The sequence below is a fragment of the Medicago truncatula genome, chromosome 1 (assembly GCF_003473485.1).
Source record: "Medicago truncatula cultivar Jemalong A17 chromosome 1, MtrunA17r5.0-ANR, whole genome shotgun sequence".
Lineage (NCBI taxonomy): Eukaryota > Viridiplantae > Streptophyta > Magnoliopsida > Fabales > Fabaceae > Medicago > Medicago truncatula.
The window spans coordinates 11179354-11202902 of record NC_053042.1 but is presented as its reverse complement, the minus strand read 5'-3'; the positions used below and the strand labels follow the sequence as shown (position 1 = coordinate 11202902).

Below are 23549 nucleotides of genomic sequence, written 5' to 3'. Positions count from 1 at the left end.
AAAACCCAAACAATCTTTTATTTGATAAAGTTTGATTGTAGAAATCTCTTTCAATTGTGATTGAGCAAAGGAAGTCTCTTCCTTGTGTGATTGAACAATAGAAGTATCTTGCTTGCGTGTTTGAACATTTGTAATCTTAGTAATTATAGTGAAAATCTTTTGAAAATGCAAGGAGACTAGACTAGTACTCTCGATTTATGATAGGAACTAGTATAAATTGTCCTGTGTAATCTCAATGTTTGATTTTACGGTGAAACTTACTATAAAAACCCAAAGCAGAGTCAAGAGCTACATATTGCATATTGACAACATATAACACATTCAAGGAACATATCTTCACTTTTTAATATAGTTCATTTTTTTAAATCAATAACAATACACAAACAAATCTCTCGTATGTTAGGTTATATGAAGATTAGAGGTCATACCATGAACTTCAACACAACGTTCTAGATAACTTTTTGGTTGTGGATTTGTTTGGATAAAGTAGAATGACATCCAAAAGATAGATTTGAGTTTTAGTTTAGTTTGCTCCAAAACATAAATATGCATATTATGCCAAGATGAATACCAAATTACTATGACACATTCCCCAAAAAAAATAAAAAGGTTAAGACAAAATAAGAAGAAATACAACTTAAAAAAAAAATAAAAAATACCGATCCAAAAAGTATTTATATATATATATTTTTTTAAAAGGTCTATCAACAAAACTCAAATACAAATTATATTTCAGTAAGTGAATGATTGCATATTCAAAATCACGCTCTAATATATTAAATTTTATGAGAACACTTAACCCATATATTATTTTGAACATATTTAGAGTTTATTTTTGCATACATTTATTTATTATTAAAAACTGAAAAAAAAAAAAAAAAAAAACAAGATTGAAATTGTAGATATTTTCCATTTCCATTTCATCCAAAAATCCAGACCTTGGCGCGCATCAAAACCTGAAGAGAAAAAAGGGTTTAAGAATCGTTTTCTCTTAACCCTCACAAATCAAAATCCCTAACACACTCTCCAATGTCAAAACCCTAAACCCTATGCAACCTTCGTCATCTTCTTCTTCCTCCATGGCATTCTCTTCCGCACTCCGACTCCTCACACTCTCCCCTTTCACTCCCACCACACGCCTCTCCTTTCTCCGCCGCACTACCTCCGACCTCCGATTCCTCTCCGCCTCCACCCGACGCCGTCCCTCCACTTCCATCAAGGCTGCCGCTGCTTCCGTTCGGCGGGATGAACCAGAGCGAGACGGAAATGGAAGCGTGACGGTTGTGGATAACGGTAGTAGTGATGTTGTAAAGAGGAGTGAGGGAAGGATTGTGCTTACTGAGCTTCATAAAGAAGCGACGGAAGCTTATATGGCGTATGCTATGTCTGTGCTGCTTGGGAGAGCTTTGCCTGATGTTAGGGATGGGTTGAAGCCTGTTCATCGAAGGATTCTGTTAGTATTTTATTTTTTTCTTTTTGAGAAATTGTAGAAATTTGTCAAGCATATGCTTTTTTAATTTTTACAATGTTTTTCACTATATTGTTTAATGTTAGCTGGAATTTGCGAAGCACATACACTGACACGTCGACACCAGTGGTAATTTGAGAAAATGACTGACTTGAATGTTATCACATGTGTCATTGTTGGACACAGACACACGTTCGATCAAAGTGTGGGCGCAATAGTTTAGTTTTTTTTGTTTTTGTTTTAATTTGTTAGTGAAATATAAATCTGGGGAAACTTTAATAGCTTAGATTGTTTTTCCTTTAATTTTCTTTCTCTTGTTGAATGTCTTATACTACTTTAACAATAAATGTGATATTTGAGATTGAATTCCCTGCAGTCTGATTTTTCCACATTTATGCAGTCAAGGATTTTCCCACATTGGTAGTGATTCGATCTTAATCTGATGGTCCAACAAAAGTAGACTTTTATTTTATATTTTAAATACTGAGCTTAAGTCTGGACTGTCCAATCTTGATCGAATGGCTACCGATGACTGACTGCGTGAGTGTGGGAAAATATTGTTTTTCTGCTTTGAGGAGTTTTTGAAATTTGTGAACTGAATTGCTTTTAGCTTTCATTTTTTTTACATATTTTCTCAAAATATTGTTTGAGGGTCACTGGAAATTATTTTAAATTATCCATTGAGATTTTTGTTTGGTACAATGCAAATTTTTGTGTTTTATGTTCGTATATGTGATTGTGTTGCAGCTTACTGTCAAATTAATCTTTCACATTTATGCCTGGCATGCCATTGTGCTTTTTTTAATTTTGTGACTTATTGGTTGTTGTCATTTTGCTAGTCATGATGCTTTTGATTCCAGCAACCCTTGGTTACATGTGATATTTTTTGGTCAAAAGCTTCTTTGCTTGCATTGGTTTATTAATTGCAATAATCTTTTCTTTGTTGTATGTTTAGTTCAAACCTGCCATTCCTTATTTCATTGATTCTATAGGATGATTTTGAGTTGGCCATTAATAGTTTGCAAAGCAGCAATAATTTAGGGGAACGTAATTTGAACTCCTAATTGTCTATTAACACTCTCCACCAAGTTCTTTTGATTGTCATTTTCCAACTTAATATCAATTGAATGTGAATAGACAAATAAATTTTATTACTAACCACTTATTTTAATATTATATAAAACCTTTGAATTGAAGGTAATTTAGGAAAATAGGAAATTATAATAAAAAGTAATTAATTAATATGTGGATCCATAGTACATCATTCAGTGTACTACAAATAGCATCACACTTTTGACATTTTGAGTTTGCTAAAATTTGACACTTCTTAATGGAGATGTTATTGCTTGACACTAATTTTTTGAATGCAGATTTGCAATGCACGAGCTCGGTCTCTCGTCCAAAAAACCATTCAAGAAATGTGCAAGAGTTGTGGGCGAGGTTAATATCAAAATTTTAAATACTAGTTAATAATAATGTAGCACTCAATTGATTCATCTAGAAGTATGTTTGAAGTTTGGGTAGTGTATTATCTACTTCCATTTTTATTGTTTGATATATGCTGCTATACCACATTATTATTGTAGGTTTTAGGAAAATTCCACCCTCATGGAGATACTGCCGTATATGATTCCATGGTTCGGATGGCCCAGGTAAAACATTGTTTTTTTCTTTATTTTCTCTTCCTCTTAAGATATACCGGATTGCTAGGTCAATGAATACTTAACTGTAGTATCATATTTTTTTTTATCAATAACTGTAGTATCATATAACATGTAGAATCATAGAAAGTTGATAAAAGGAGCCAATCTAATAATTTATATCCCTAAAATATGCTAATCCAAACACTCAATAACTGCTTTTCTTCTCTAAATTACTATCGTACTTTTTTTTTTTACTATAAAAATTGCTATCATACTTTGTAGTTGACTATGGCTATTGGTCCATGATTGATTACGTTTTTTTATTTTCAGTTGTTATTTTTATATTTTTTTCCACTGTTTTTCAGGATTTTTCATTACGAAGTCCTTTGGTCAATGGTCATGGAAATTTTGGGTCGATTGATGCTGACCCTCCTGCTGCCATGCGTTACACAGAGTGCAGATTGGAGGTGTGTGTTTAACCACTTACTCTTTAAGTCTGAACTCTACTTTTGTAATAATTTCACCTTCAATTTTATGCCAAAATGTTTGATATAATGGACTCTCCAATCAATAATTGTTTGTTCTTGTCAATTAATCCTTCAATTTTATGCCAAAAAGTTTTATATAATGGACTCCAATCAATAATTGTTTGTCCTTGTTAATTACTGGTAAAGATGTGCACTAATTTTTAATCATGCCAAAGTTCTGATGTCAATAAACAAACAGTTATTTTTTTATCCATGTTTGTTAATTGTGAGCCGTTTGAAAAGTATCAAACTTTCAAGCCACCAAACTTGAAATTTTATATTCATGAGCTTCGTTTCCTTTTCAGAAGTGTGAGAAGGAAAACTAAATAGAAAGACCGTGTAACGTACATCCAACCATTTTTGAAATGATTCTGCTTTTTAAATAATGTTTTTTGTACTAGATTTAGCTAAAGATCTGAAGTCTGAAGGGTCTGTTTTTGAGAAACTATTGCATGATGTGCTAAAAAGAATTGTTAAAATTGGGTCTTGCAGGATTAATCTAACAAGGAACATCCAGGAAACACCACTTTTGTCTTCCTAAACATGAATGATCAGTTCTTGACTTTTAGTTCATTATTGTTTGGTAAATTTGTGTTGCTTGGACATCCTATACATATTCCTGATCTGAATCTTTGTTGTTAACAAATGATTATGGTCTTGAAATACTCTTCTTCAAAGAGTGTTATTCCTTTCTTCTTTAATTTTTCTTATTGCAAGGGAGTATTAAAAAGACAATTTCTTAAGAACTGTGTTCAATTAAACCAAACAACTCATTACCATTTAAATCATTTTTGTATAGGGTGGTGGAAGTGTACTTTTCCATATTAATTTAGTGATTGGTAGAATTTTCGACATAGTTCTTGGTTGGATGAAAATAGAGAGAGGGGATTTTTACGAGTCTTGTCCAAACACTGCTTTATGGGATTGTCGTGATGTTTTGTTAGCCTTAAACAAAATGTCTAGAGTTTTGGATTTGCTGTTGTTGCTTTTCTTTCATGTTCTTTGAATTGATTTGCATATTGGCATACAGTTTGAAGGAATTTAATTGGTTCTTGGTTTAAATATGCAGGAATTGGCTGAAGCAGTGATGTTGGCAGATCTAGATCAAGATACAGTCAGTCACTGCTGTTCTTTGCCATTCAATTTTTGGGTTTTCTGATTTACTTTGACATCAATATTGAGTACTTTTTATTCGTGTTTATTCCTCATTGCAGGTTGATTTCGTTCCAAATTTTGATAATTCACAGAAAGAACCATCACTTCTACCTGCTCGTCTTCCTACCTTACTGTTGAATGGTTCTTCTGGGATTGCGGTGATTTCTGGTCCCCTTTTGCATATCAGAACTCCTGATACTTTTTCTTCGTTAAATTATGCATCTTCTTACGTAAAGCTGTGTATTCTTATATTCATCAGGTTGGCATGGCGACTAATATCCCTCCTCATAATCTCGGGGAAGTAGTAGATGTGCTCCGTGTTATGATACATAATCCAGAAGCCACTGTGAGTGCCAAATCTTACTCTCTTTTTTTATCAAATGGAAATCCATTAAAAACACAGAGACAGCCAGATGCACCACAACGCTAACAAAGCAGTTTCAGAGTCTTGAGCTCTTTTTTTCTTCCACATGTTATTAACATTATTGTTGCAAAAAGAATACTAGAATTATACTTTTCGGGATGCTCTCTGTAACATACTTTATGATTTTTTTTAGAAGTTCGACAAATGTTTTAAAAAGTGATTAATTTAGTTTTTTTGACAATGGGTCGATCATAATAATGTATTGAAGAATGTGTTGGTGGTTGTCGCACAACTAAAAGGTCACTCTTACAACAAACCACATTTTCTCCACTTACTAGGAAGAGCTAATTCCATAACAAACTTGCCAGTTAACAAATTAAGAATTGTCTTCTAACTGTGTAACGCAAATGGCCAATTCAGAGTTCGCAAGAAATGAAAGCATGGTTATTTTATTATTACTTTTCAGTTGCTATTCTGTATGCTTTTAAATCTTTTTAATTTCTCCTTCCTTTCCAGTAAAACTTTCTAATTTTTCCTGGTCTGTTGTAGCTGCAAGAATTACTTGAATACATGCCGGGACCCGACTTTCCAACAGGAGGGCTGATTATGGGAAACCTTGGGTAAGTCTATCAAGTTTTTGGAAGGATCCCTTTTATTATGAATATTTCATAAAGATTTAGTTTTTTTATTTTGGCTGACAAGTTTGCATTATCTGTGTCAATACAAGCTTAAAATATGTTGCTCATAACATTCCTTTTAGCTGGTAGTGCAATTTAATTATTTATTTATTTTAATGGCAAATATTAGTATGTTATGTTAGCTTTTTTTTCTCCTTGCCAAGACTTGGACCCTGGACTTCCAACTCCTTAACCCTTAGCTCAAACCTGCTGAGCTACCCAACCCCCCCAGTGCAATCTAATTACGATTACTTGTCAGTTGCAAATTAATAAACATGACAAGTACTTTGGTGATATGGTATATGGATAGTTAATGTGCTGCATAATACATTATTTGCATTTTCATCTCTTTCGTTCTTAAGTCAAGGATGTTGGTTACATAATAGAAATTAAGGGTTTTAAATAAAAAATAAGAGTGAATACCCATTTTGGTCCCTCACAATCTGTTGACCGGCCAATTCAGTCTCTGACAAAAATAAAACCCAATTTAGTCCTTGACATTTTCATAATGTGGACGAAGTAGTCCCTGATTTTTTATAATAGAAGGACTGATTTGTCCCCGGTATGAAAATGTTAGGGACTAAATTGGGTTTAATTTTTGTCAGGGACTGAAATGGTCCGTCAGAAAGTTGTGAAGGACCAAAATGGGTCTTCACTCATAAAATAAAATGAGCCTTGAATAGAAGCTGGCAACTTCTGTTACAGAAGTCTGTGGCACTTGAAAGCTATGTGACCTTGTTTTAATCCATAAGTTTGATATTAAACCTTCACGAGTATGTTGTATCAAATTTTGTGATCCTTTTGTGCCCTTGTTTTGATTTTGTGCCTTCCCAAAAGTTATACAATACGATGTCTGGTATGATATATTACTTATTTTTCTTAAGGATCTTAGAAGCATACCGTACTGGTCGTGGACGTGTTGTCGTTAGAGGGAAGACTGATGTTGAATTGCTTGATTCTAAGTCAAAACGGTCTGCAATAATAATTAAAGAGGTAGTTCTCTAGATTCTTTCAGATTCTGACATTTGAAATACTTGCTTTATTTGCTTTGGAAGATTCCTTACAAATTCTATTTTATGATTGGAATAGATTCCTTACCAGACAAACAAATCAGCTTTGGTTGAGAAGATTGCCGACCTTGTGGAAAACAAGGTATTAATTTGTTTCAATAAGATTTTTTTTGTTTCCTCTTTTTTTCATCCAAATGTAGTAAGAGAAATGATATTTGTACATCCATTTTGTGACAACTTTTGAACAACTTTCTCTCTCATACTCACATAATATTCTTTTCCTCTCTCTTCCTTTTTCTCTCTCCATTGTTTTTGACCAATTAGAAAAGAGAGAAAAAAGTTTGTCATCAAAGTTGTCTTCAAATGGATGTACATATATCACTGCTCATGTAGTAAATGTCTTCTTACCAGACATTGCATGTAACTGACTTCTGTTTTAAGTGAAATAAGGCACTGTCTAAGGGATAAAGATAGCCATGACTTCTAAAACTAGATATCTAACTGCTGTGAGGTCACTTTTTAAATAAGATGTTTTGTAACATTAAAGAGACAATACTAGTTATTATTATTTATATAAAAAAAATTTGAAGCTTTTTTCCTTTCCTACCCTAACTTTTCCGAAGTTTTTCTACCAGTCATTGCCCTTGACATCCTCAACTTTGTCGCCCTTGGTGTCTTCCCTACATGCTAACATTGAGTCAGATGGTTTAGGGGGTGGTGGTGGGTCTTCCGGCATGCACAAGATCCCCTTTTCAAGGTTGTCACCCGCATAATATTATCCGCGCCATCACCCACATTACATTGATGCTATCACTGTACCTCACAAAAGTACATGCCTATGTTTCCCTCGTCCACTGTATGACCTTTGGCTCTGCAGGTTCTTGCATTTTTAGACTACTTTCCATGATCTATCCCCATACATGATAGCTCATATATAACTCCGATTCTTGACCATTTTATGCCTTTGCTTTTGCTTCCACATTCTTGGCCTCTTTATTGGACACTGCCCTTGATTATTTTTCTTTATTGATTTCTACCTGTTCCTTTGGTTCTTGTTGGCCCTCTTTTGAATTTGAGCCAAACTTCTGATCTCTTGTTTCCCAGAAGCTTATAGATAAACCCCAAGTTCTAGTTGGAAACACACTAGTAGAGCCTTCTCAAAGGTAATACAATTTTCTATAGATATTTTAGAGATATTGTGTGGGTATTTGAGATAGTTATTTCAGGGTTTGCTGTTCATATCCAATATGACAGCTTGTTACAGGGCCACATGGCAATAGTTAGTTTTGTTAAAGTGCACATCAGCACCAACAGTCTAACTGCCTCTTAGTTAGTTAGAAATGAGTTCAGGTTTAGCCCCGATAGAGTGAAGAATAAGATTCATATAAACTCTTGTATTCTTCAGTTTAGAAAAGATTTTGTAATCTGATGGCATTCTTCAGTTTAGAAAAGATTCAATGAATGTATGAAATACCAAATTTACTTTCTCTTGTTTTCCCTCTTCTAACACTTTTTTAAACCTTTTGACTTTGAATATGATTTTTGTCTCGTACTCTCGTATCTTTATCTTATATGTATGTTTATATGTAAGAGGTTTCGACTTGGTATGTTTTCACATATTGTTGGTGTTTTCTGCCTTTTTTGGTTTTTTGAAAGGTGCCAAGCATTTGTTTAACAGGCAGCTATAACCTAAAAAATTTCCTTTTGCATTTTTTTATTGTTTTGTTTTTTATGCAGAGTTTAGATGGGATAAGTGATATTCGGGATGAGAGCGATCGTTCTGGAATGCGTGTAGTCATTGAGGTGAAGTATATAAATAGGCTATGGTCCTAATTCCTATATTCTCTTGTTCTATGACACGTGCAAGAAACCAAAAAGAGATGGAAAAAAGATAGTTTTGTATTAGATAATGACTAATTTCACCCACTTTGCAGCTGAAGCGGGGATCAGATCCATTGATTGTGTTGAATAATCTTTATCGCTTAACTTCTCTGCAGTCTACATTTAGTTGTAACATGGTGGGGTAAGTTGGTTGCCTTCACCTTTTTCTTTTCTTCAAAATAACCAATTTAAATACTCTGATCGTTGACGCCATTCTGACAATTGATTGTTATTACTTTCCCCTCATGTCTAGGAATTGTATTTTAATAAATAAATATCTTTTGGAATGATTCTATTTCTGCACTCACTGAACCCCCTGGGGGCTAATGGGACTCTTTCTGGCATAGAATTTGTACTTGGGATATTTGAGGAAAAGTTTGTTAGACTAAACATATTGATTATGAATTATGGAATAGCGCCAGAGCCAGACCTCTATCTTATTCCATTTGATAGATGGTTCTTTTTTTACTCATGATGAAAGGGAAAACTCCATTAGTTCTTTATACCCTAAAACAAGTACATATGGCTTGTTCTTGTTCATGATCTGAGCTCTATGGATTCTATCTAATTTGTTAGCTTATTTTTTCTCACTTCTTGATTTTGTTAAATCTGTGTTATTATAGTTTTTAATACTTCACATCTTAATTTGAACATACCTTTTTTGCCTGAATTTTGTAGCATTCTTAACGGAAAACCTAAACAAATGGGACTGAAAGAAATTTTGCAGGTGAGTACTTACTGGCCTCGGTAGTCTACAGTGTGTGCCATATCCATGGTTACTTGGAAAATGATTATTTCTAAGAGAGAGACCAAACTACATGGATCGGTGAGAGAATAATCTTCTCGGTCCTAGTTTATTCAGGTGTTAGTCAATTTAGTTAGTTTCCAGTAACAACTGAATAGCTAACCATTAGCTATCACAACTGTAACTGCAATTTGTTCAACCTATCTTTAAATTTATTGCTCACAGTTGGTGTAAAGTAACATTTTCCATGTCCAAGCTTCATCATCAAATTGATCTTTTAACTTCTTTTCTCTTTAAAAGGCCTCTGGCCAACAAGCCTTCTTTGGAGTTTTTGGTGGTGTAATATGAATTTTCAGTTTTTTTCCTGTACTAGCTATAGAAACATCTAAACTTAACCTGTAATGTAGCCACAATTATTAATTTGAAAACTACACTCAATATATTTTCCATAATGACCCATTCTTTCTGCCAGGAGTCACTGATATTTTTTAGCATCTTATGTGTATCGTGTAATTATTTTTTTTCCTATTTGGTTTTGGTCATTTGTGTGTAAGGTGATGTATTTGTTTTTTGAAGTTGAAGTGCTACTTTTTATTTTCCTGGCTTACTTTTTAATGTTACTTCAGGCATTCTTAGACTTCAGATGCTCTGTTGTTGAGAGACGTGCAAGATTTCAGTTATCAAAAGCACAACAGAGAAGGCATATTGTCGAGGTATGTCACAAAAAACATAGGATCTATTTGCGTGTCTGTACTGTCAATTTGTCATGTACAGAGTATAAAGCTTGTACATATGTCACCAGTAGAGTGGTTTACAATCATTTGGTTGAAAGCTGGGAAACTAGTCTGGCTGAAATTGGTGAACCACAAGATGTTAGATTTGGTCCCTTTAACCAAAAAAATGTACTGATCACAATCTTTAGGAATTGGGTGAACTGGTGCTAAGTGATGAATTTAACATAATTTTATTTTGGGTTAAATATGTTTTTGGTCCCTATAAATATACCAACTTTTTGTTTTAGTCCCTCTAAAATTTTCCTTCAACTTTTAGTCCCTATAAAATTTTCAATCACTACTTTTGGTCCCTATTTTTAATTTAATTTTGTATTTTTTAATGATATTGTGAAGAAATGTGTAAAATATTCTAAAAAAAATTAGAATTTTTTATTAAAATACAAATTAAATATGAATTTTTTACCGTAAAAAATACATAAATTCATGTTTTGTTAAAAAATTCTAAATTTTTTTGAGTAAGATTCTTATAATATTATGAATTTTTCTGCAAAATTGTATTCAAAAATGTGAATTTTACATGAGTTTACTTTAAAGCAGGGACCAAAAGTGAAGTTGAAATTTTTTTTAGGGACTAAATGTTGAAGAAATTTTTTAGAGGGACTAAAATGAAAAGTTGACATATTTATAGGGACCAAAAACATATTTAACCCCCTTTTTTTACTCCAATAAATGCTCAATGCGAAGCTGCAAAGTCCGTCATATGGATTTTTTTCTTTTTCTGTGGGCAATATTGAACTCTAGACTGTTGTCAATGTGCCTTTGGTACACTTTTCTAATCAACATTTTGACTGTAAATAAATGAATGATTAAGCAATTAGGTGACGATGAATGAATGATTAGACTAATTAGTGAAAGTACACTTTTCTAATCAACATTTTGACTGTAAATAAATGTATTTTATGTGCACACTCAGGGTATTCTTGTTGGGTTTGATAATCTTGATGGGGTGATTCGCATAATACGAGAAGCTTCAAGTAACTCAATTGCTGCAGCTGGGCTACAGAATGGTGAACTCCTAATTTTAAGCTTGTTTATTAATTTTCATTGTTCCAAATTGTCTCCTAGGAATATGGAATTCCAAGACATGATATTGAGAGGCTACCTGCTTAGATGTTGTTGCTCTGTTGGAAACTATTATTCATCTGTCTTTTGAAAAATGCTTTTTTATTGAAATTAAATCCTTGCAATCATGATTTGGAATTGTCTATCTTTTAGATATTGAATGTGAATGTGAATATCTTTATGCAGAGTTCAATATCTCTGAGAAACAAGCTGAAGCTCTTTTGGACATGAGCCTAAGAAGACTGACCCTTCGTGAGGTGCACTTGAATAATACCTTTTACTAGACTAGAATTATTGTTGTTCTATTTTATTTAAATTTCTTTAAGTTTACCTGTGCTAGGAGCATATTTAGAACTATAAGCTTTGTACTGTGCAGAGCGACAACTTTGTGGCTGAAAATAAATCTCTGAGCGAACAGATTTCCAAGTTAGAGGAACTTTTGTCCAGCAGGAAAAATATACTGGAGGTATAATATCACTTTGAATCTCTCTTCCTCTCATTCAAAACTTACGGAATTAGCTTTGTAATTTTGGTTGGTTAGGCTAATTACTGAGTTAGCTTATTAAATCTATTTATTCAGTGCAATACTGGAATTACCTAATTGCTGGTATGAAAAATTATGAAATTGTATTAGTTTCAAGCAAATTTTTAACGTTGTTCCTAATTCCTATAATTAACAAATAAATATTATGCATAAGTAGAGGATAATAGATCATACTACTGGATCACAAATTATAAAAAGAATTAATTTTTCTTTGAAATTCCTAGGTCCCAATATGCTGAACCCGGACGGTAAATGACCCCATAACTGTGATTGCTCGCAGTCCGGGACTGCAAGCAATCCAGGTTCCAATGTGATCCAGTGGTGCATTGTTATGACTAGTCAGAATTACAGTATGAAGAATTGAAAGAATCATCCAGGCTATTAGATTAAAAAATTCCCAGATATCCCAATTCTTCATAGTATCCCTCCTTACTCAGTTCTTTTATTTTTTTACCAACCTAATCTTACTCCTAACTGTACTTGGTTTCCCTGTTACTGCCGTTCTGCTTTCATCATACAACTTCCTATTCAGGGTTCTCCTACCCATAGATACAGAATTCGTTGTCTCTCCTAGGGATCCCCGTACCAATTCGTACGAACCGGTTCGCCATTCGTTTGTGTATTGGTTCATGATAATTCGCCTATGAATTCCCTAAAAAGAGAGTACCGGCGAACCAAAGTATTTAGACTAATTTACTTCAATACTGGGCTTTGAAAGTAATTACTACTTTCGAAAAATCCAAATGCCACTGGTCCACTATTTTAATGTACTGTAGTACACTTGGCAGTGGATAAACGTGGTAGAGGATGGATGTGTTAGAGACTGTATTTGTAGACTTACTTACCTTTCAATGTTAGAAAACCTTCCGATGTGGGACATGCTATTTTTCTATTCCGATGTGGGACATGCTAATTTTCTATGTTAGATAAAACACATGCTATTTTTCTATGTTAGACAAACCTCTCGATGAAACATCACAGGTCCATCTTTCTTAGGTCCGAAATGATAAAAAAATGTACAATGAACCCATAACGTACCGACTATGTATACCCCCCACTTACCGAATTCTTTTGAAGTTACGAACCCGTACTACGTACCGAAGCGAATTGCAAATCGTGTGACTATGCTCCTACCAATACCCCACTTCAAAAATAAAACAAAACAAAGCCACCCTGTCGTCCAGCTGAGAGGCTGGGAATGCCTCTTAAATGCTGTGTTTTCACTAGACTTGATATTTGTTTGGAATATCCTTGGCTTGTTTAGCAAGAAGTGTTAATGGCACCGGCCTTGAAATCGCAACTGGACAGCAGCATCCAGGTACTGTAGCATTGGAATAATGTGACTTTGCTTTCACTTTGGTTCCTATTTTTAATGTTTTGAATCATGAAAAATAAAAACTAAAGTATTTTTTTAGTTTTTCTCAAACCTGACACTTTTTAGTTACATGGTAACAACTTCTACTGTTGCCCCAAATCTCTAATTTCTCTCCTTATACTATAACATAAAGGGAAAATAAGGTGTCCTTTTTGTAGTTAGGGTAAACAAAAAGAAAAAAAGAACGATGTCACAAATAGGCCTTTGTCATAAACAATTCTGAACAACCTGTAAGTGAAAGTTTGGGTTTGACTGCCGTTCTTTATATTGAAGATCTAATGAACCAGACTTCTCTTTAAGTTTTGTAATGGTGACTCATCACTCGATAGAGAGGCTATTAGCATTGCTGAAAAATAATTTATTTATCTGGGATTGACCATTTTATTGTTCTTGTTTTTTTAGGTTATAGAACAAGAAGCAATTGATCTGAAAAATAAGTTTGCTAGTCCAAGGCGTTCAATTTTGGAGGACACCGATGATGGTCAACTTGAAGACATTGATGTTATTCCAAATGAAGAAATGCTATTGGTATGTGGCAACTATAGTTTAAATCTTACATTTGCATCTTTATTCTATCTATTGGTCACTAAATGAGTATTATGTTCATGACAATGTGTTTTACTTTCAGACACTTAGTGAAAAAGGTTATTTGAAGCGTATGAAGCCAAGTACTTTTAACCTACAACATCGTGGAACAATTGGCAAGTCAGTAGGCAAATTAAAAATGAACGATTCAATGTCTGATTTCATCGTTTGTCGCGCACATGATTTTGTCCTTTATTTCAGGTACGTTTTCGTTGGGGTTCCTAAAGTGAACTGATCTCTGCCTATTGAAATTTGTGCAAACCCACTGGTCAATGCAGAAAAAACACGAAGAGACGTGGTTTTATTTTTTGTTGAAGAGACTTATACCTTCCTATGATGTACGAATACAATATGCATCTTACCGATATGGCGATACCTTGTACTTGAAAAATATAGGATACTCTATGTTTAGGAGACATAAAAAAAAGGTCTCTTTATTTCATGGCTTTATGTTTTAGCTTCTTTCTGGTGCCACCTTTCTTGAGATGCGCTCTATTTTTTTTTGGGTCCTGGCTTGTTTCTGGAGATGCTCTCTAGCAAGTACTAAACATGTAGGTGGGCTTGTTGTATGGTTTAGCTGTTGTTATTAGCAGTCGTTCTTTATCTGAGAAAAGGCATTATATGGTCTTTTATTTTGAATCCTTGGTTTTTGTTTCTTTTCTTGATTGTGGTTAATTATATTACTGTTAGTCTTTGAAATTATTGCCTAGCAGTTGATTTAATTACATCACATTTGAATATTTTTTTCGCTTGTGAAATCCAATTTTCAGCGATAAAGGAACAGTATACTCAGCTCGTGCATATAAAATTCCTGAATGTAGCCGGACTGCTTCTGGCACTCCCCTTGTTCAGGTATTTCTTTCTTTCTTCCTATTCTCTCTGTACACACCAACATTTCCTCACATATACCACAATAATCGGTATACTTGTATACAATGCCTGTATACAATAACATAAAGGTTTGGCTGAAAGTGGGATGATGGAGAAAAATGAAAAAAAAATACATTTGTCTGTGTGTTTAATTTACCTATGGGCTATGGGCACATTAAATGGTTTAGAGAGAGTGTGGCGATTGAGATAGTACAATTTAATGGAGTTATTGGCTATCTTTAAAACAATATTTTTATATGTACACTTTTAATTGTGCCTCTTTATAAAAACAGTTGAACAAAGGAATTGAAACACAAGTTGCCTTAAATAACATTTTTTTTTCCTTTTGCTTCGTTTGAGCCAGATCTTATCTTTATCTGACGGTGAAAGAATAACATCCATAATTCCTGTGAGCGAGTTCACCGACGATCAGTTCTTGCTGATGCTTACAATGCAAGGATATATCAAGAGAGTACCCTTGAATTCATTTTCGTCAATCAGATCGTCTGGAATCATTGCAATTCAATTGGTTTGTTCTCAAATTTGACTTCTGTCTACATTGCTAAATCTTCATATTATTGTCCTATGACTAGTTTGTTCTCATTTAACTTCAAAGGTTCCCGGTGATGAGCTGAAATGGGTCCGTTGCTGCACAAATGACGACTTTGTGGCTATGGCTTCACACAATGGAATGGTCATACTGAGTCTATGCAGTAAGGCAAGTTTGCTATCTTATATTATTTCTAAAACAACTACTAAAACCTTTACCTGAAGTTGCTATCTTTTACACTCTTTAGAATAATTTTGGTGTTTGAAATTTAGAATTAGGCGTTAGGGGAAAGGAAAGGAGAGGATAAAGATATAATACAAAAATGCGAAGTTCATAATAAGTTTTGAATTTTGGTGATGTGAAGAACTGGCCTTTAATCTTCATTTGTGCTAAATGACTATACAATGACATTTGCACCCTGAATTTGGGTAGACTACAAAGTAATCTGTTCTTCAACGAATATGTATTTCCTTATGAAAGAGTGATACTTAGTATAGGTAAATTTTTACTGTTTTTGGAATATGTAAAATATATTGTAATATCTTCACTGTATCTTAAAAGTAATTTAGAGAATCTTAGCTTATATTTTAGGATTAGTTTCTGTGAAAAGATAGAAAGAATATTTCCTGAATATTTTTCTGAATGTGCTTGAGATACAGAGCTCTCGGCAGTAGGCTTAATTTATAGACATGGTAATTACAATGGTAGTAAATGAACATATGCAACTTACAAGATAATTAACATGGTAATTTCATTGAACTTATCTTCATGCTGTAAAATGAACCTTAGCTACTTGGAAAAGTAGATAATTAAAATATTTCAATTTCCAACAGTTTACATATTTCCGTGTATATGTTTTCTTAATTAGTTAATATTAGGCATTTGGTAGGTAGTATTTAGTATAATAAATAAAGATTAGTACTTTGTCTTTTGTAATAATACCTAATATATCATTCACATCATATCAATTTTATTTTATTATTCTGAGTATTCTTTTTCTTTCTAAAGGATTAAACCATATAACTTCAAAAACAGAAATCACATTGTAATCATATGTTTTAAACCTCTCAAACAAGCTAATCCCATGTACTTCTATCGAAGTAAACTGCTATAAATACTTCTTTGCCGAGTCTGGTTTGTAGTTTATTGCCATGTGCTGTAAAATTTTGTTCTTACACACTCTGTCTTGGTTTAAGTTCAGATTCGTACACTCGGAAGAAATACAAGGGGTGCACTGGCAATGAGACTCAAAGAAGGGGATAGGATGGCAAGTGTGGACATTATTCCAGCGGCCATGTGGAACAACTTGGAAACCATATCGAAACTTCCTGAGAGCAAGTAATAATGATGAGATCTTGCTTGCTTTTTTATGTCATAGTTTGGAGTGATCTGGTTGAGAAAAATTGTCCTTGGTCTTTTTAATTGTTTAGATGTGCTCATAATTGCCTGTTTTCCATAATGGGAACGTTAAGGTCAACAAAATGATCATGTAGTTTCTCTGTGTTTTGATTATATGTTTTGTATATTTTCTGATATAAAATTCATTTTAATGATATTGGTATATTTTTGGGATGTTCCGTCAACAAGAATTGCATTTGGCACTGGGCAGTAATGTTGTAGTTTTAATATTACTAATTAAAGCTCGAAATTTGGAATTCCTGGGAATGTTTAAATATAATTAAATTACAAAATAAAATCTTATCTATGAAACGGCATTGTGATTTGAAGATTCTAGTTGGCATGCATAGGCTTATTTATATGATAAAAATGCTGGGAATCTCTTTGTATAGTTATTGTCATTGTTATTATCATTATTTTGTTATTTTTTATGCTTTTTGGAACATGATATTTTTATTTTTTTTTACAAAATGTTAGATTATAATGAACCTATTTCACTGTCTTTAGCTCTTGGTATGACTCCAATTGCACAGATGGAAGTGCATATATTTTATCACTAATTCTCATATAAATGCTAGTTGGGAATAACTTATTACATTTGTTCTTAATATATTTATTTACTATATGTCCACAGTGGAAAGAGCTACGATGGCCCATGGCTGTTGTTTATTTCTGAGAGTGGTCATGGAAAGCGGGTTCCTTTAAGCCGTTTCCGAATGTCGTCTTTGAATCGAGTTGGTTTGATTGGATACAAGGTATTTTTTCCTTTCACTGCCATGATCCTTTTGACAATAAACTGTTCATTCAAAAATAAATATGTTGTCTTTCTCACCTATGTTTCAGTTTTCTGCTGAAGATCGCCTTGCTGCCGTATTTGTAGTAGGATTCACATTAGCAGGTATTCCCTCAATGTAACATAGTTTAACATTTATAATTTGGTTGTAGTTCTGATCATTGTTTAAAAAATTGGACTGGACTAGACTAGATGGTATAGTGAGTTAAACAGAAAATTGGTCACGTGTACATTATTTATATCCAAAAAATACCGTTAAGAATCAGTCAAAAACTGCTTAAAGTTGGAGTTGTTTTCTTTCAAAAAAAAATTGTATTGATTTTTTTAATTAATAATTTCTTTTAGCAATAAATACTTAACAAGTTATTTTGACATACGCACATGATTTTTCTGGACACTCTCACATGACTTCTATTATTTATTCATCTTACATAACATATGATTATTTATTTATATTTTTACAAGTAGAAGGCATATGATTATTATATGTTAATATAAGGTTTAATATGTCTAAATATTTATCTTAAATAATTACTTAATATTATCTGCAAAATTAGCAATATGTAATTATCACTGGTTCGCCAGGGTTGAAGTTGAACCTTTAGAAGCTCCGATTTTACTTCTTGCTATAAAATTATTTTATTGTAAAAATATTGTCTCGACAGAGGATGGTGAAAGTGATGAACAAGTGGTTCTTGTTAGCCAAAGTGGTACAGTCAACAGGATTAAAGTTCGGGATATTTCAATTCAATCCCGATTTGCTAGGTAAATTTGAGTTATATCCATGTTGCATATTTCCCGCTTATTTGATTTCTGAGATTATAGCTATAAGCTTATGACAAGTGTCTTGGATACCTACTACATTTTGCTTCTGTAATGACTATTTTATTTGGTGAATTTTGGTCAGGGGAGTTATTTTGATGCGACTTGATCATGCTGGAAAGATTCAGACTGCTTCCTTAATCTCAGCAACGGAATGCGAGCCTGAAGAAGAACTTGCTATCGCCCAAGGCTAGTTGTAGATGAATGTTTAGAAAAGTATACTTGCCTAGGTACCTGTCTGACTTGGAGTATAGCCCTTCACAAAATGATACTGCTTGATCTTGAATCCGTGGGTAGTGGTATGCTTTCAATGGTAATTGTTCCAGTCCTACTCGTTACCTATTATGTGTAACATATTTATTTTGTCCGAAGGGCGGGGATTTTGTCTTCCAAAGGTTGTTGAGAGAAGGGCTGCAGTTTGTATGTTACATCTGTATATTTTGCGACTGAAAACTATTGAAAACCATGTCATTCTAATAATAATTGAGTTTGTTGATGTAAATGGTCATGAATTTGGGATGGAACGAAGGGATTAGTGACCCTGGTAAAGTCACTTAATTACTTAGTTCTACATGCTAAGCAAATTAGCACCATTTATGACTTTTGCTTAAGCTGTGATAATAAGGCTTTATGGATATAAAGTTCGACAAAAATTTCATCTAGTAGCTTCTGGTTGTTTACAAATGTTAAATTTATCGCAAAGCTTGAATTCAAACCAGATTTAGTGTGCACTCCAGTTGAGGTATGAGACAAGCTTCTTCAGAACCCACCTAAACTTCCGTGTTCTTTCTGCCTTGGTTTTTGAGGGAACAGGAAGAGGGATGAGCACAGGAAGAGGCATCGCTGTGATGTAGGAGTGAGGAGAATAGAAAGAATTTTTTATTTTTTTTTGGAGTGGGTGGTATGTTGTATTATCATGTGAAATTGCATGATCCAATGGCAGTCTTCAAAAGAAGATACAATATAGTTTATCTTGACCACTCATTAAAAGTTGGACAATTGTTTTCAAAGACAAATTGTCAACCATTATAATAAATCCAAATATTCTGAGAACCTAACGAAAAAAGAAAACAAAATACAATTAAATTAAATAAAGAGTTACAACTCCTTTCATATCATCAATATACCGCATATGGTAGGTTGGAAAACTCTAACTTTGCCGAAGCACATAGTTGCTATCTGTTTTTGAGGGAAATGGATCATCTCACTTTTTCCCACATGTGTTTCTCAACTTTCACTTGTTTTGTACCATGTGGCATAGTTGTAGTGCAAAACTCGAAACGTTTTGGCTCACATAAACAGACTCAAAATCCTAGATGATCTATTCTTCAAATGACGGCTTGAATATTTCTCTAGGTCTTCCAGACTTGTTTAAATACTGAAGCAATACGGGTCATTAATCTTGTTGGGCTTCAGAACAATCTGGTGATCCATTTCACGTACAACAGAATCAGAAAAGGAAACTCCTAACATGTAGGCACATTATTAGGAACATCCTGATCACCTCCAAACTTTCTTAAGTAGATAACACAATCTTAGGAAATCACAAACCGATCTGATCTTGTGCTAAAAACACGCAGCTTGACCAACAAGAATTAAGGCGTGGATTCCTTAAATAAAATAGCGCGTGCGTAAAACAAGGCAGGGTGCAGGTTAACTGAACCATGCCAGGATGTTGGCACATCGTGTTCAACATCTCACATGAATATTTGTTTTAGGCAAAAGTGAAGCCAATATATAAATATCCAACAGAACTGTTGATAAAAATCATTCCAATTTACCAAATGTGATAAGTAAAACCGTATGACCCGTCATAAATAGTGCTAATTTGCTTAACTGCATGGTTGTGGAATTAAGTAATTAAGTGCCTTTATCAGGGCCACCAATTCCTTTCCATCTTTTTTTGGGTCAAAGCAATGAAAATAAAATGCAAACCAGGATTAAGGCCTGAACCAGGATTAAGGCCTGAACCAGGATTAAGGCTACCCTATAGCAACAAAACAAAGTGTAGCCTGCCAAGAAAGCATAGGACTGCACATGCCCCTAAAGAATTCTAATCAGATATAGCATCTGTTATGCAAAATAGATGAGTATCAAAATTTCCTAATCCTCCAATCACCATATTTAGGATTGATTTTGATGACACCATGTTTGGATCTTATATTCACAGTATCAGAGGCAGTCTCAGGATAATTTATATCAACCAACCCAATTACTTATTAGAATGGCATATGGTTTATTGACCAAAACAATTCTAATAAGCAATGAATAATCTAAAATTATCCATGCATAATAACCACGATCTTGCTTCTGTAGTTTCTCCACGACCGGAGTTTCATTTCCTCTCCATGCTCACAACAACCGATCTAAACACGCCCATACGCGCGCACTAATTAGCTTCTCCATATTCTTTAGGCATATTATTTTGTATATTATTCTTGAGTGACACTTTAATACTATCTTTTAGGCATATTTTTTGTATATTATTCTTGAGTGGCACTTTAATACTATCTTTTTAACACTCTATCCTATCGGTTTATATACATGGCCTATATCCAAAATGGTAAAATCCGCCTATATACATTGCGTTGTTTTGAAAAATAAAGTGTCAAAGGGAGTAGTATTAGAAGAACTTCTCATTATTTTTTACAACCATTAATCGCTACTTTTCTAAGGGTGTGTTTGTTGAGAAGAAAGAGAGTCAAGTTAGAATATTTAGTAGCAAATTAGGCATATAGATAAACTAAAATGTCCCGTAACATTTAATAATTTCCAAAAACAAAAGAAACCATATTTACCAACCCAAAATAAGTCCTGCCCTACTATGGTGAACATTGGAGCTAAAATTACCTTCTCATCTCAACCACCAAATTGAGCTCATATTTATTATTTGAAATTAAAGCAAAATCCAGCTGCTGTTGTCTCACATTTGGTCCATCACCCACAGAACATACAACACATGGCATGCTTAAATGATTAGTGTGTTGGTCCTAGCAAAGAACTTGTACACCATTACCTACATTTCTGATTTCTTACTACATCCAGATGAATCATTTAAGTAAAAAAAATCAAGTATACAACACATAGCATTGTTTTGCATCTGAATGGAAATCTTTATAAAACTACATTCGATGAATCCAATGCACAACATCCAGATATATAATAAGAAAGCTTCAAGCCAAAAATTGGCAAAATGCAAAACATCAATTCAATTGTATTCCATCAAAAGTTAAATGGCTTATCACCAAATACATAAAAAATCAGAAATACTTTATTCTTGCCAGAATTCAAAGTTGTCTCTGGCTAATGTGAACAGAGACAGCCTAGACACAAACACAACCAAGATGGATCATTAAAAAAAAAAAACCAAACAATTATATAAAGCATTGTAGCAAATGTTTGATTCCCCACAATCTCAATTTGATCGATTAATGGGAAGAAACTTTAAGGTTGAGGTTGAACCAAGACTTCCAACTACCACTTCCCCTGCGTGGAAGTGATGAAGTCCCACTTCCATCTTCAGCAGCTGCCTCATTTGTAGCCGCCTGTGGCTTCTTGCATAGCACGAAATTTCGAGCTCCATGTGATCCGATTTTATCCCAAGGACTCAAAGCGGCTGCACCATCAAACCACAATACAGAGAGAGAGCTTGATTAGAAATCAATTCTAAGCATTAAAAAATAAGTATGATGGAAGTAATGGTGATTTTACCATAAACTTATGTTTAATTGTTTTATTTTCATTTCACAGAAAGTAAAATGATATAGCTTTTTCACTGTAAAGAAATTCATTACCAAGACTTAAACTAAATTTATGATAAAAACTTTCAAATATAATAAACCAATTGACATTATTAAAACTCACTTTTAATCTAAATCAAGATAATTCAAAATTAATGTTTGCAAATACTTTACATTCATCTCAATCCCAAATAAAACCATACACCCCTTTTGCTTCCATCTGTCTATACTCTACACTCACACTTACATGATACCTTTTCAAAGAGAGGGCTGATCCCCAACGAATCAATATGCAAACTAAAATATGAATTATAACTCCAAAGTTCTGCTAAACTCATTCTTTCAAGTCTAAAACAATCTAAGTCCAAAGATTTAAAACAACGCAATGTCAATGCAAAATTAGCTCGGAACTAACAACAAGATAAGTAAAGACTGAATTAGTTTCAATAACATAAAACATTAATATCTGAATAATTAACATAACACACAAGACACTCAATCACTAAATGAGCTCTTAATCACATATTTCACAGTTTAGGAACCTGCTGGCACACAAGAAGTGCACCATGTTTTCCAAGTTTTTTCAACAAACAAGAGTCGGGGGTTTGAAGTTTGAACCATCGACTACTTGCTTATAACAGCCAAGTCCCTTACCACTCAAACCAACATTCTGTGATAAATTAAACAACATAATTTCTACCATTCAACAATATCAACCAAAATGTTTTCTCACTAACCATAAGTCCAAAGATAAATCATTTATCATCAATACTTTCTTAACAACTTAACCTATAATTTTCATTCATCTCTCTATATCTTCATAAATAAAACTATTGGTTTCATCATTCATTTCAATAAATAATCATAAATTGAGTATTAAGAGAACAATAAAATTAAGCAATTGAATAGAAAATCAATACCATCAGATCCAAGATGAGGACAATAGAGAAAGAAAGCACTGTGATCATTCCCCAAGACAGGTAATCTCCCTTCACGTGCATAAGACTTCAGCGTCGTATCAATAACAGCCTCAACAAGCTCTTCCTCGTTCACAACAAATCGAATCGGCCCAGCACTTCCAAGCACATTGATGCTAATCAACAACCTCCTCTTAGCATTATTCGCATTCTGATTCTTCTTCTGCTTGCTCAACAACATCGTGTTCAATTGACGCAATTCACAAAATCAAAAAACAAACGAATTGTATATACCCAAGAATCTAAAAACGCAATTGAGGCAATGGAATGATGAATTATGTAAAAAAAAATTGAATTTTATGAAAGAATGAGGAAAATTGTTGAAAATTAGGGTTAGGGTTTGGATGAATTAGGGGTCGAGACCGAGGCAGCGATAATGCCAACCTTGCATGCAAGAAGCGAAAGGGAAAAGGGAAGGAAGGAGAACGCTCGCCGTTGTTGAAGGTGAAAGGGAGCGCATGAAATCGAAGGGGAAAAGGGTTTCTACCATTCACGAAGATCTGAGGGAAATTGGAGAGAAAGTGATTGTGAAGAAAATAACAAGAGGAAAAGGATTATATAGGGTTCAA

At 33.7% G+C, this 23549-nt stretch overlaps 2 protein-coding genes across 2 annotated transcripts; one reads left to right on the top strand and one right to left on the bottom strand.

The window, feature by feature from the left end:
* The first annotated feature begins 916 nt into the window (after positions 1 to 916).
* On the top strand, positions 917 to 18860 carry LOC11429265 (DNA gyrase subunit A, chloroplastic/mitochondrial). The gene is made up of 27 exons (XM_003589611.4): positions 917 to 1453; positions 2839 to 2908; positions 3055 to 3120; positions 3477 to 3578; positions 4708 to 4752; positions 4853 to 4951; positions 5053 to 5139; positions 5707 to 5777; positions 6719 to 6827; positions 6924 to 6986; positions 8582 to 8647; positions 8779 to 8867; positions 9404 to 9452; positions 10097 to 10183; positions 11178 to 11271; positions 11513 to 11583; positions 11703 to 11792; positions 13648 to 13773; positions 13874 to 14031; positions 14601 to 14682; positions 15065 to 15229; positions 15317 to 15418; positions 16452 to 16588; positions 17283 to 17403; positions 17492 to 17546; positions 18107 to 18206; positions 18349 to 18860. Exons 1-27 carry the CDS (start codon positions 1050 to 1052, stop codon positions 18455 to 18457), a joined length of 2817 nt encoding a protein of 938 aa, XP_003589659.2. The 5' UTR covers positions 917 to 1049; the 3' UTR covers positions 18458 to 18860.
* Positions 18861 to 21406: 2546 nt separating this feature from the next.
* On the bottom strand, positions 21407 to 23549 carry LOC11421622 (uncharacterized protein At4g22758). Its single transcript, XM_003589610.4, has 2 exons — positions 22924 to 23549; positions 21407 to 21879 (listed from the first exon to the last, which is right to left on the bottom strand). Exons 1-2 carry the CDS (start codon positions 23159 to 23161, stop codon positions 21692 to 21694), a joined length of 426 nt encoding a protein of 141 aa, XP_003589658.1. The 5' UTR covers positions 23162 to 23549; the 3' UTR covers positions 21407 to 21691.

What these genes read in the sequence shown, in the direction of transcription:
- LOC11429265 (XM_003589611.4), top strand. Translation starts at nt 1,050, where the DNA reads ATGCAACCTTCGTCATCTTCTTCTTCCTCCATGGCATTCTCTTCCGCA. An exon ending in ATGGTTCTTCTGGGATTGCG is followed by an intron (nt 4,952 to 5,052) that starts GTGATTTCTGGT and finishes TATATTCATCAG; the next exon opens with GTTGGCATGGCGACTAATAT. An exon ending in CAAATGAAGAAATGCTATTG is followed by an intron (nt 13,774 to 13,873) that starts GTATGTGGCAAC and finishes TTTTACTTTCAG; the next exon opens with ACACTTAGTGAAAAAGGTTA.
- LOC11421622 (XM_003589610.4), bottom strand. Translation starts at nt 23,161, where the DNA reads ATGTTGTTGAGCAAGCAGAAGAAGAATCAGAATGCGAATAATGCTAAG. An exon ending in TCCTCATCTTGGATCTGATG is followed by an intron (nt 21,880 to 22,923) that starts GTATTGATTTTC and finishes TTGATGGTGCAG; the next exon opens with CCGCTTTGAGTCCTTGGGAT.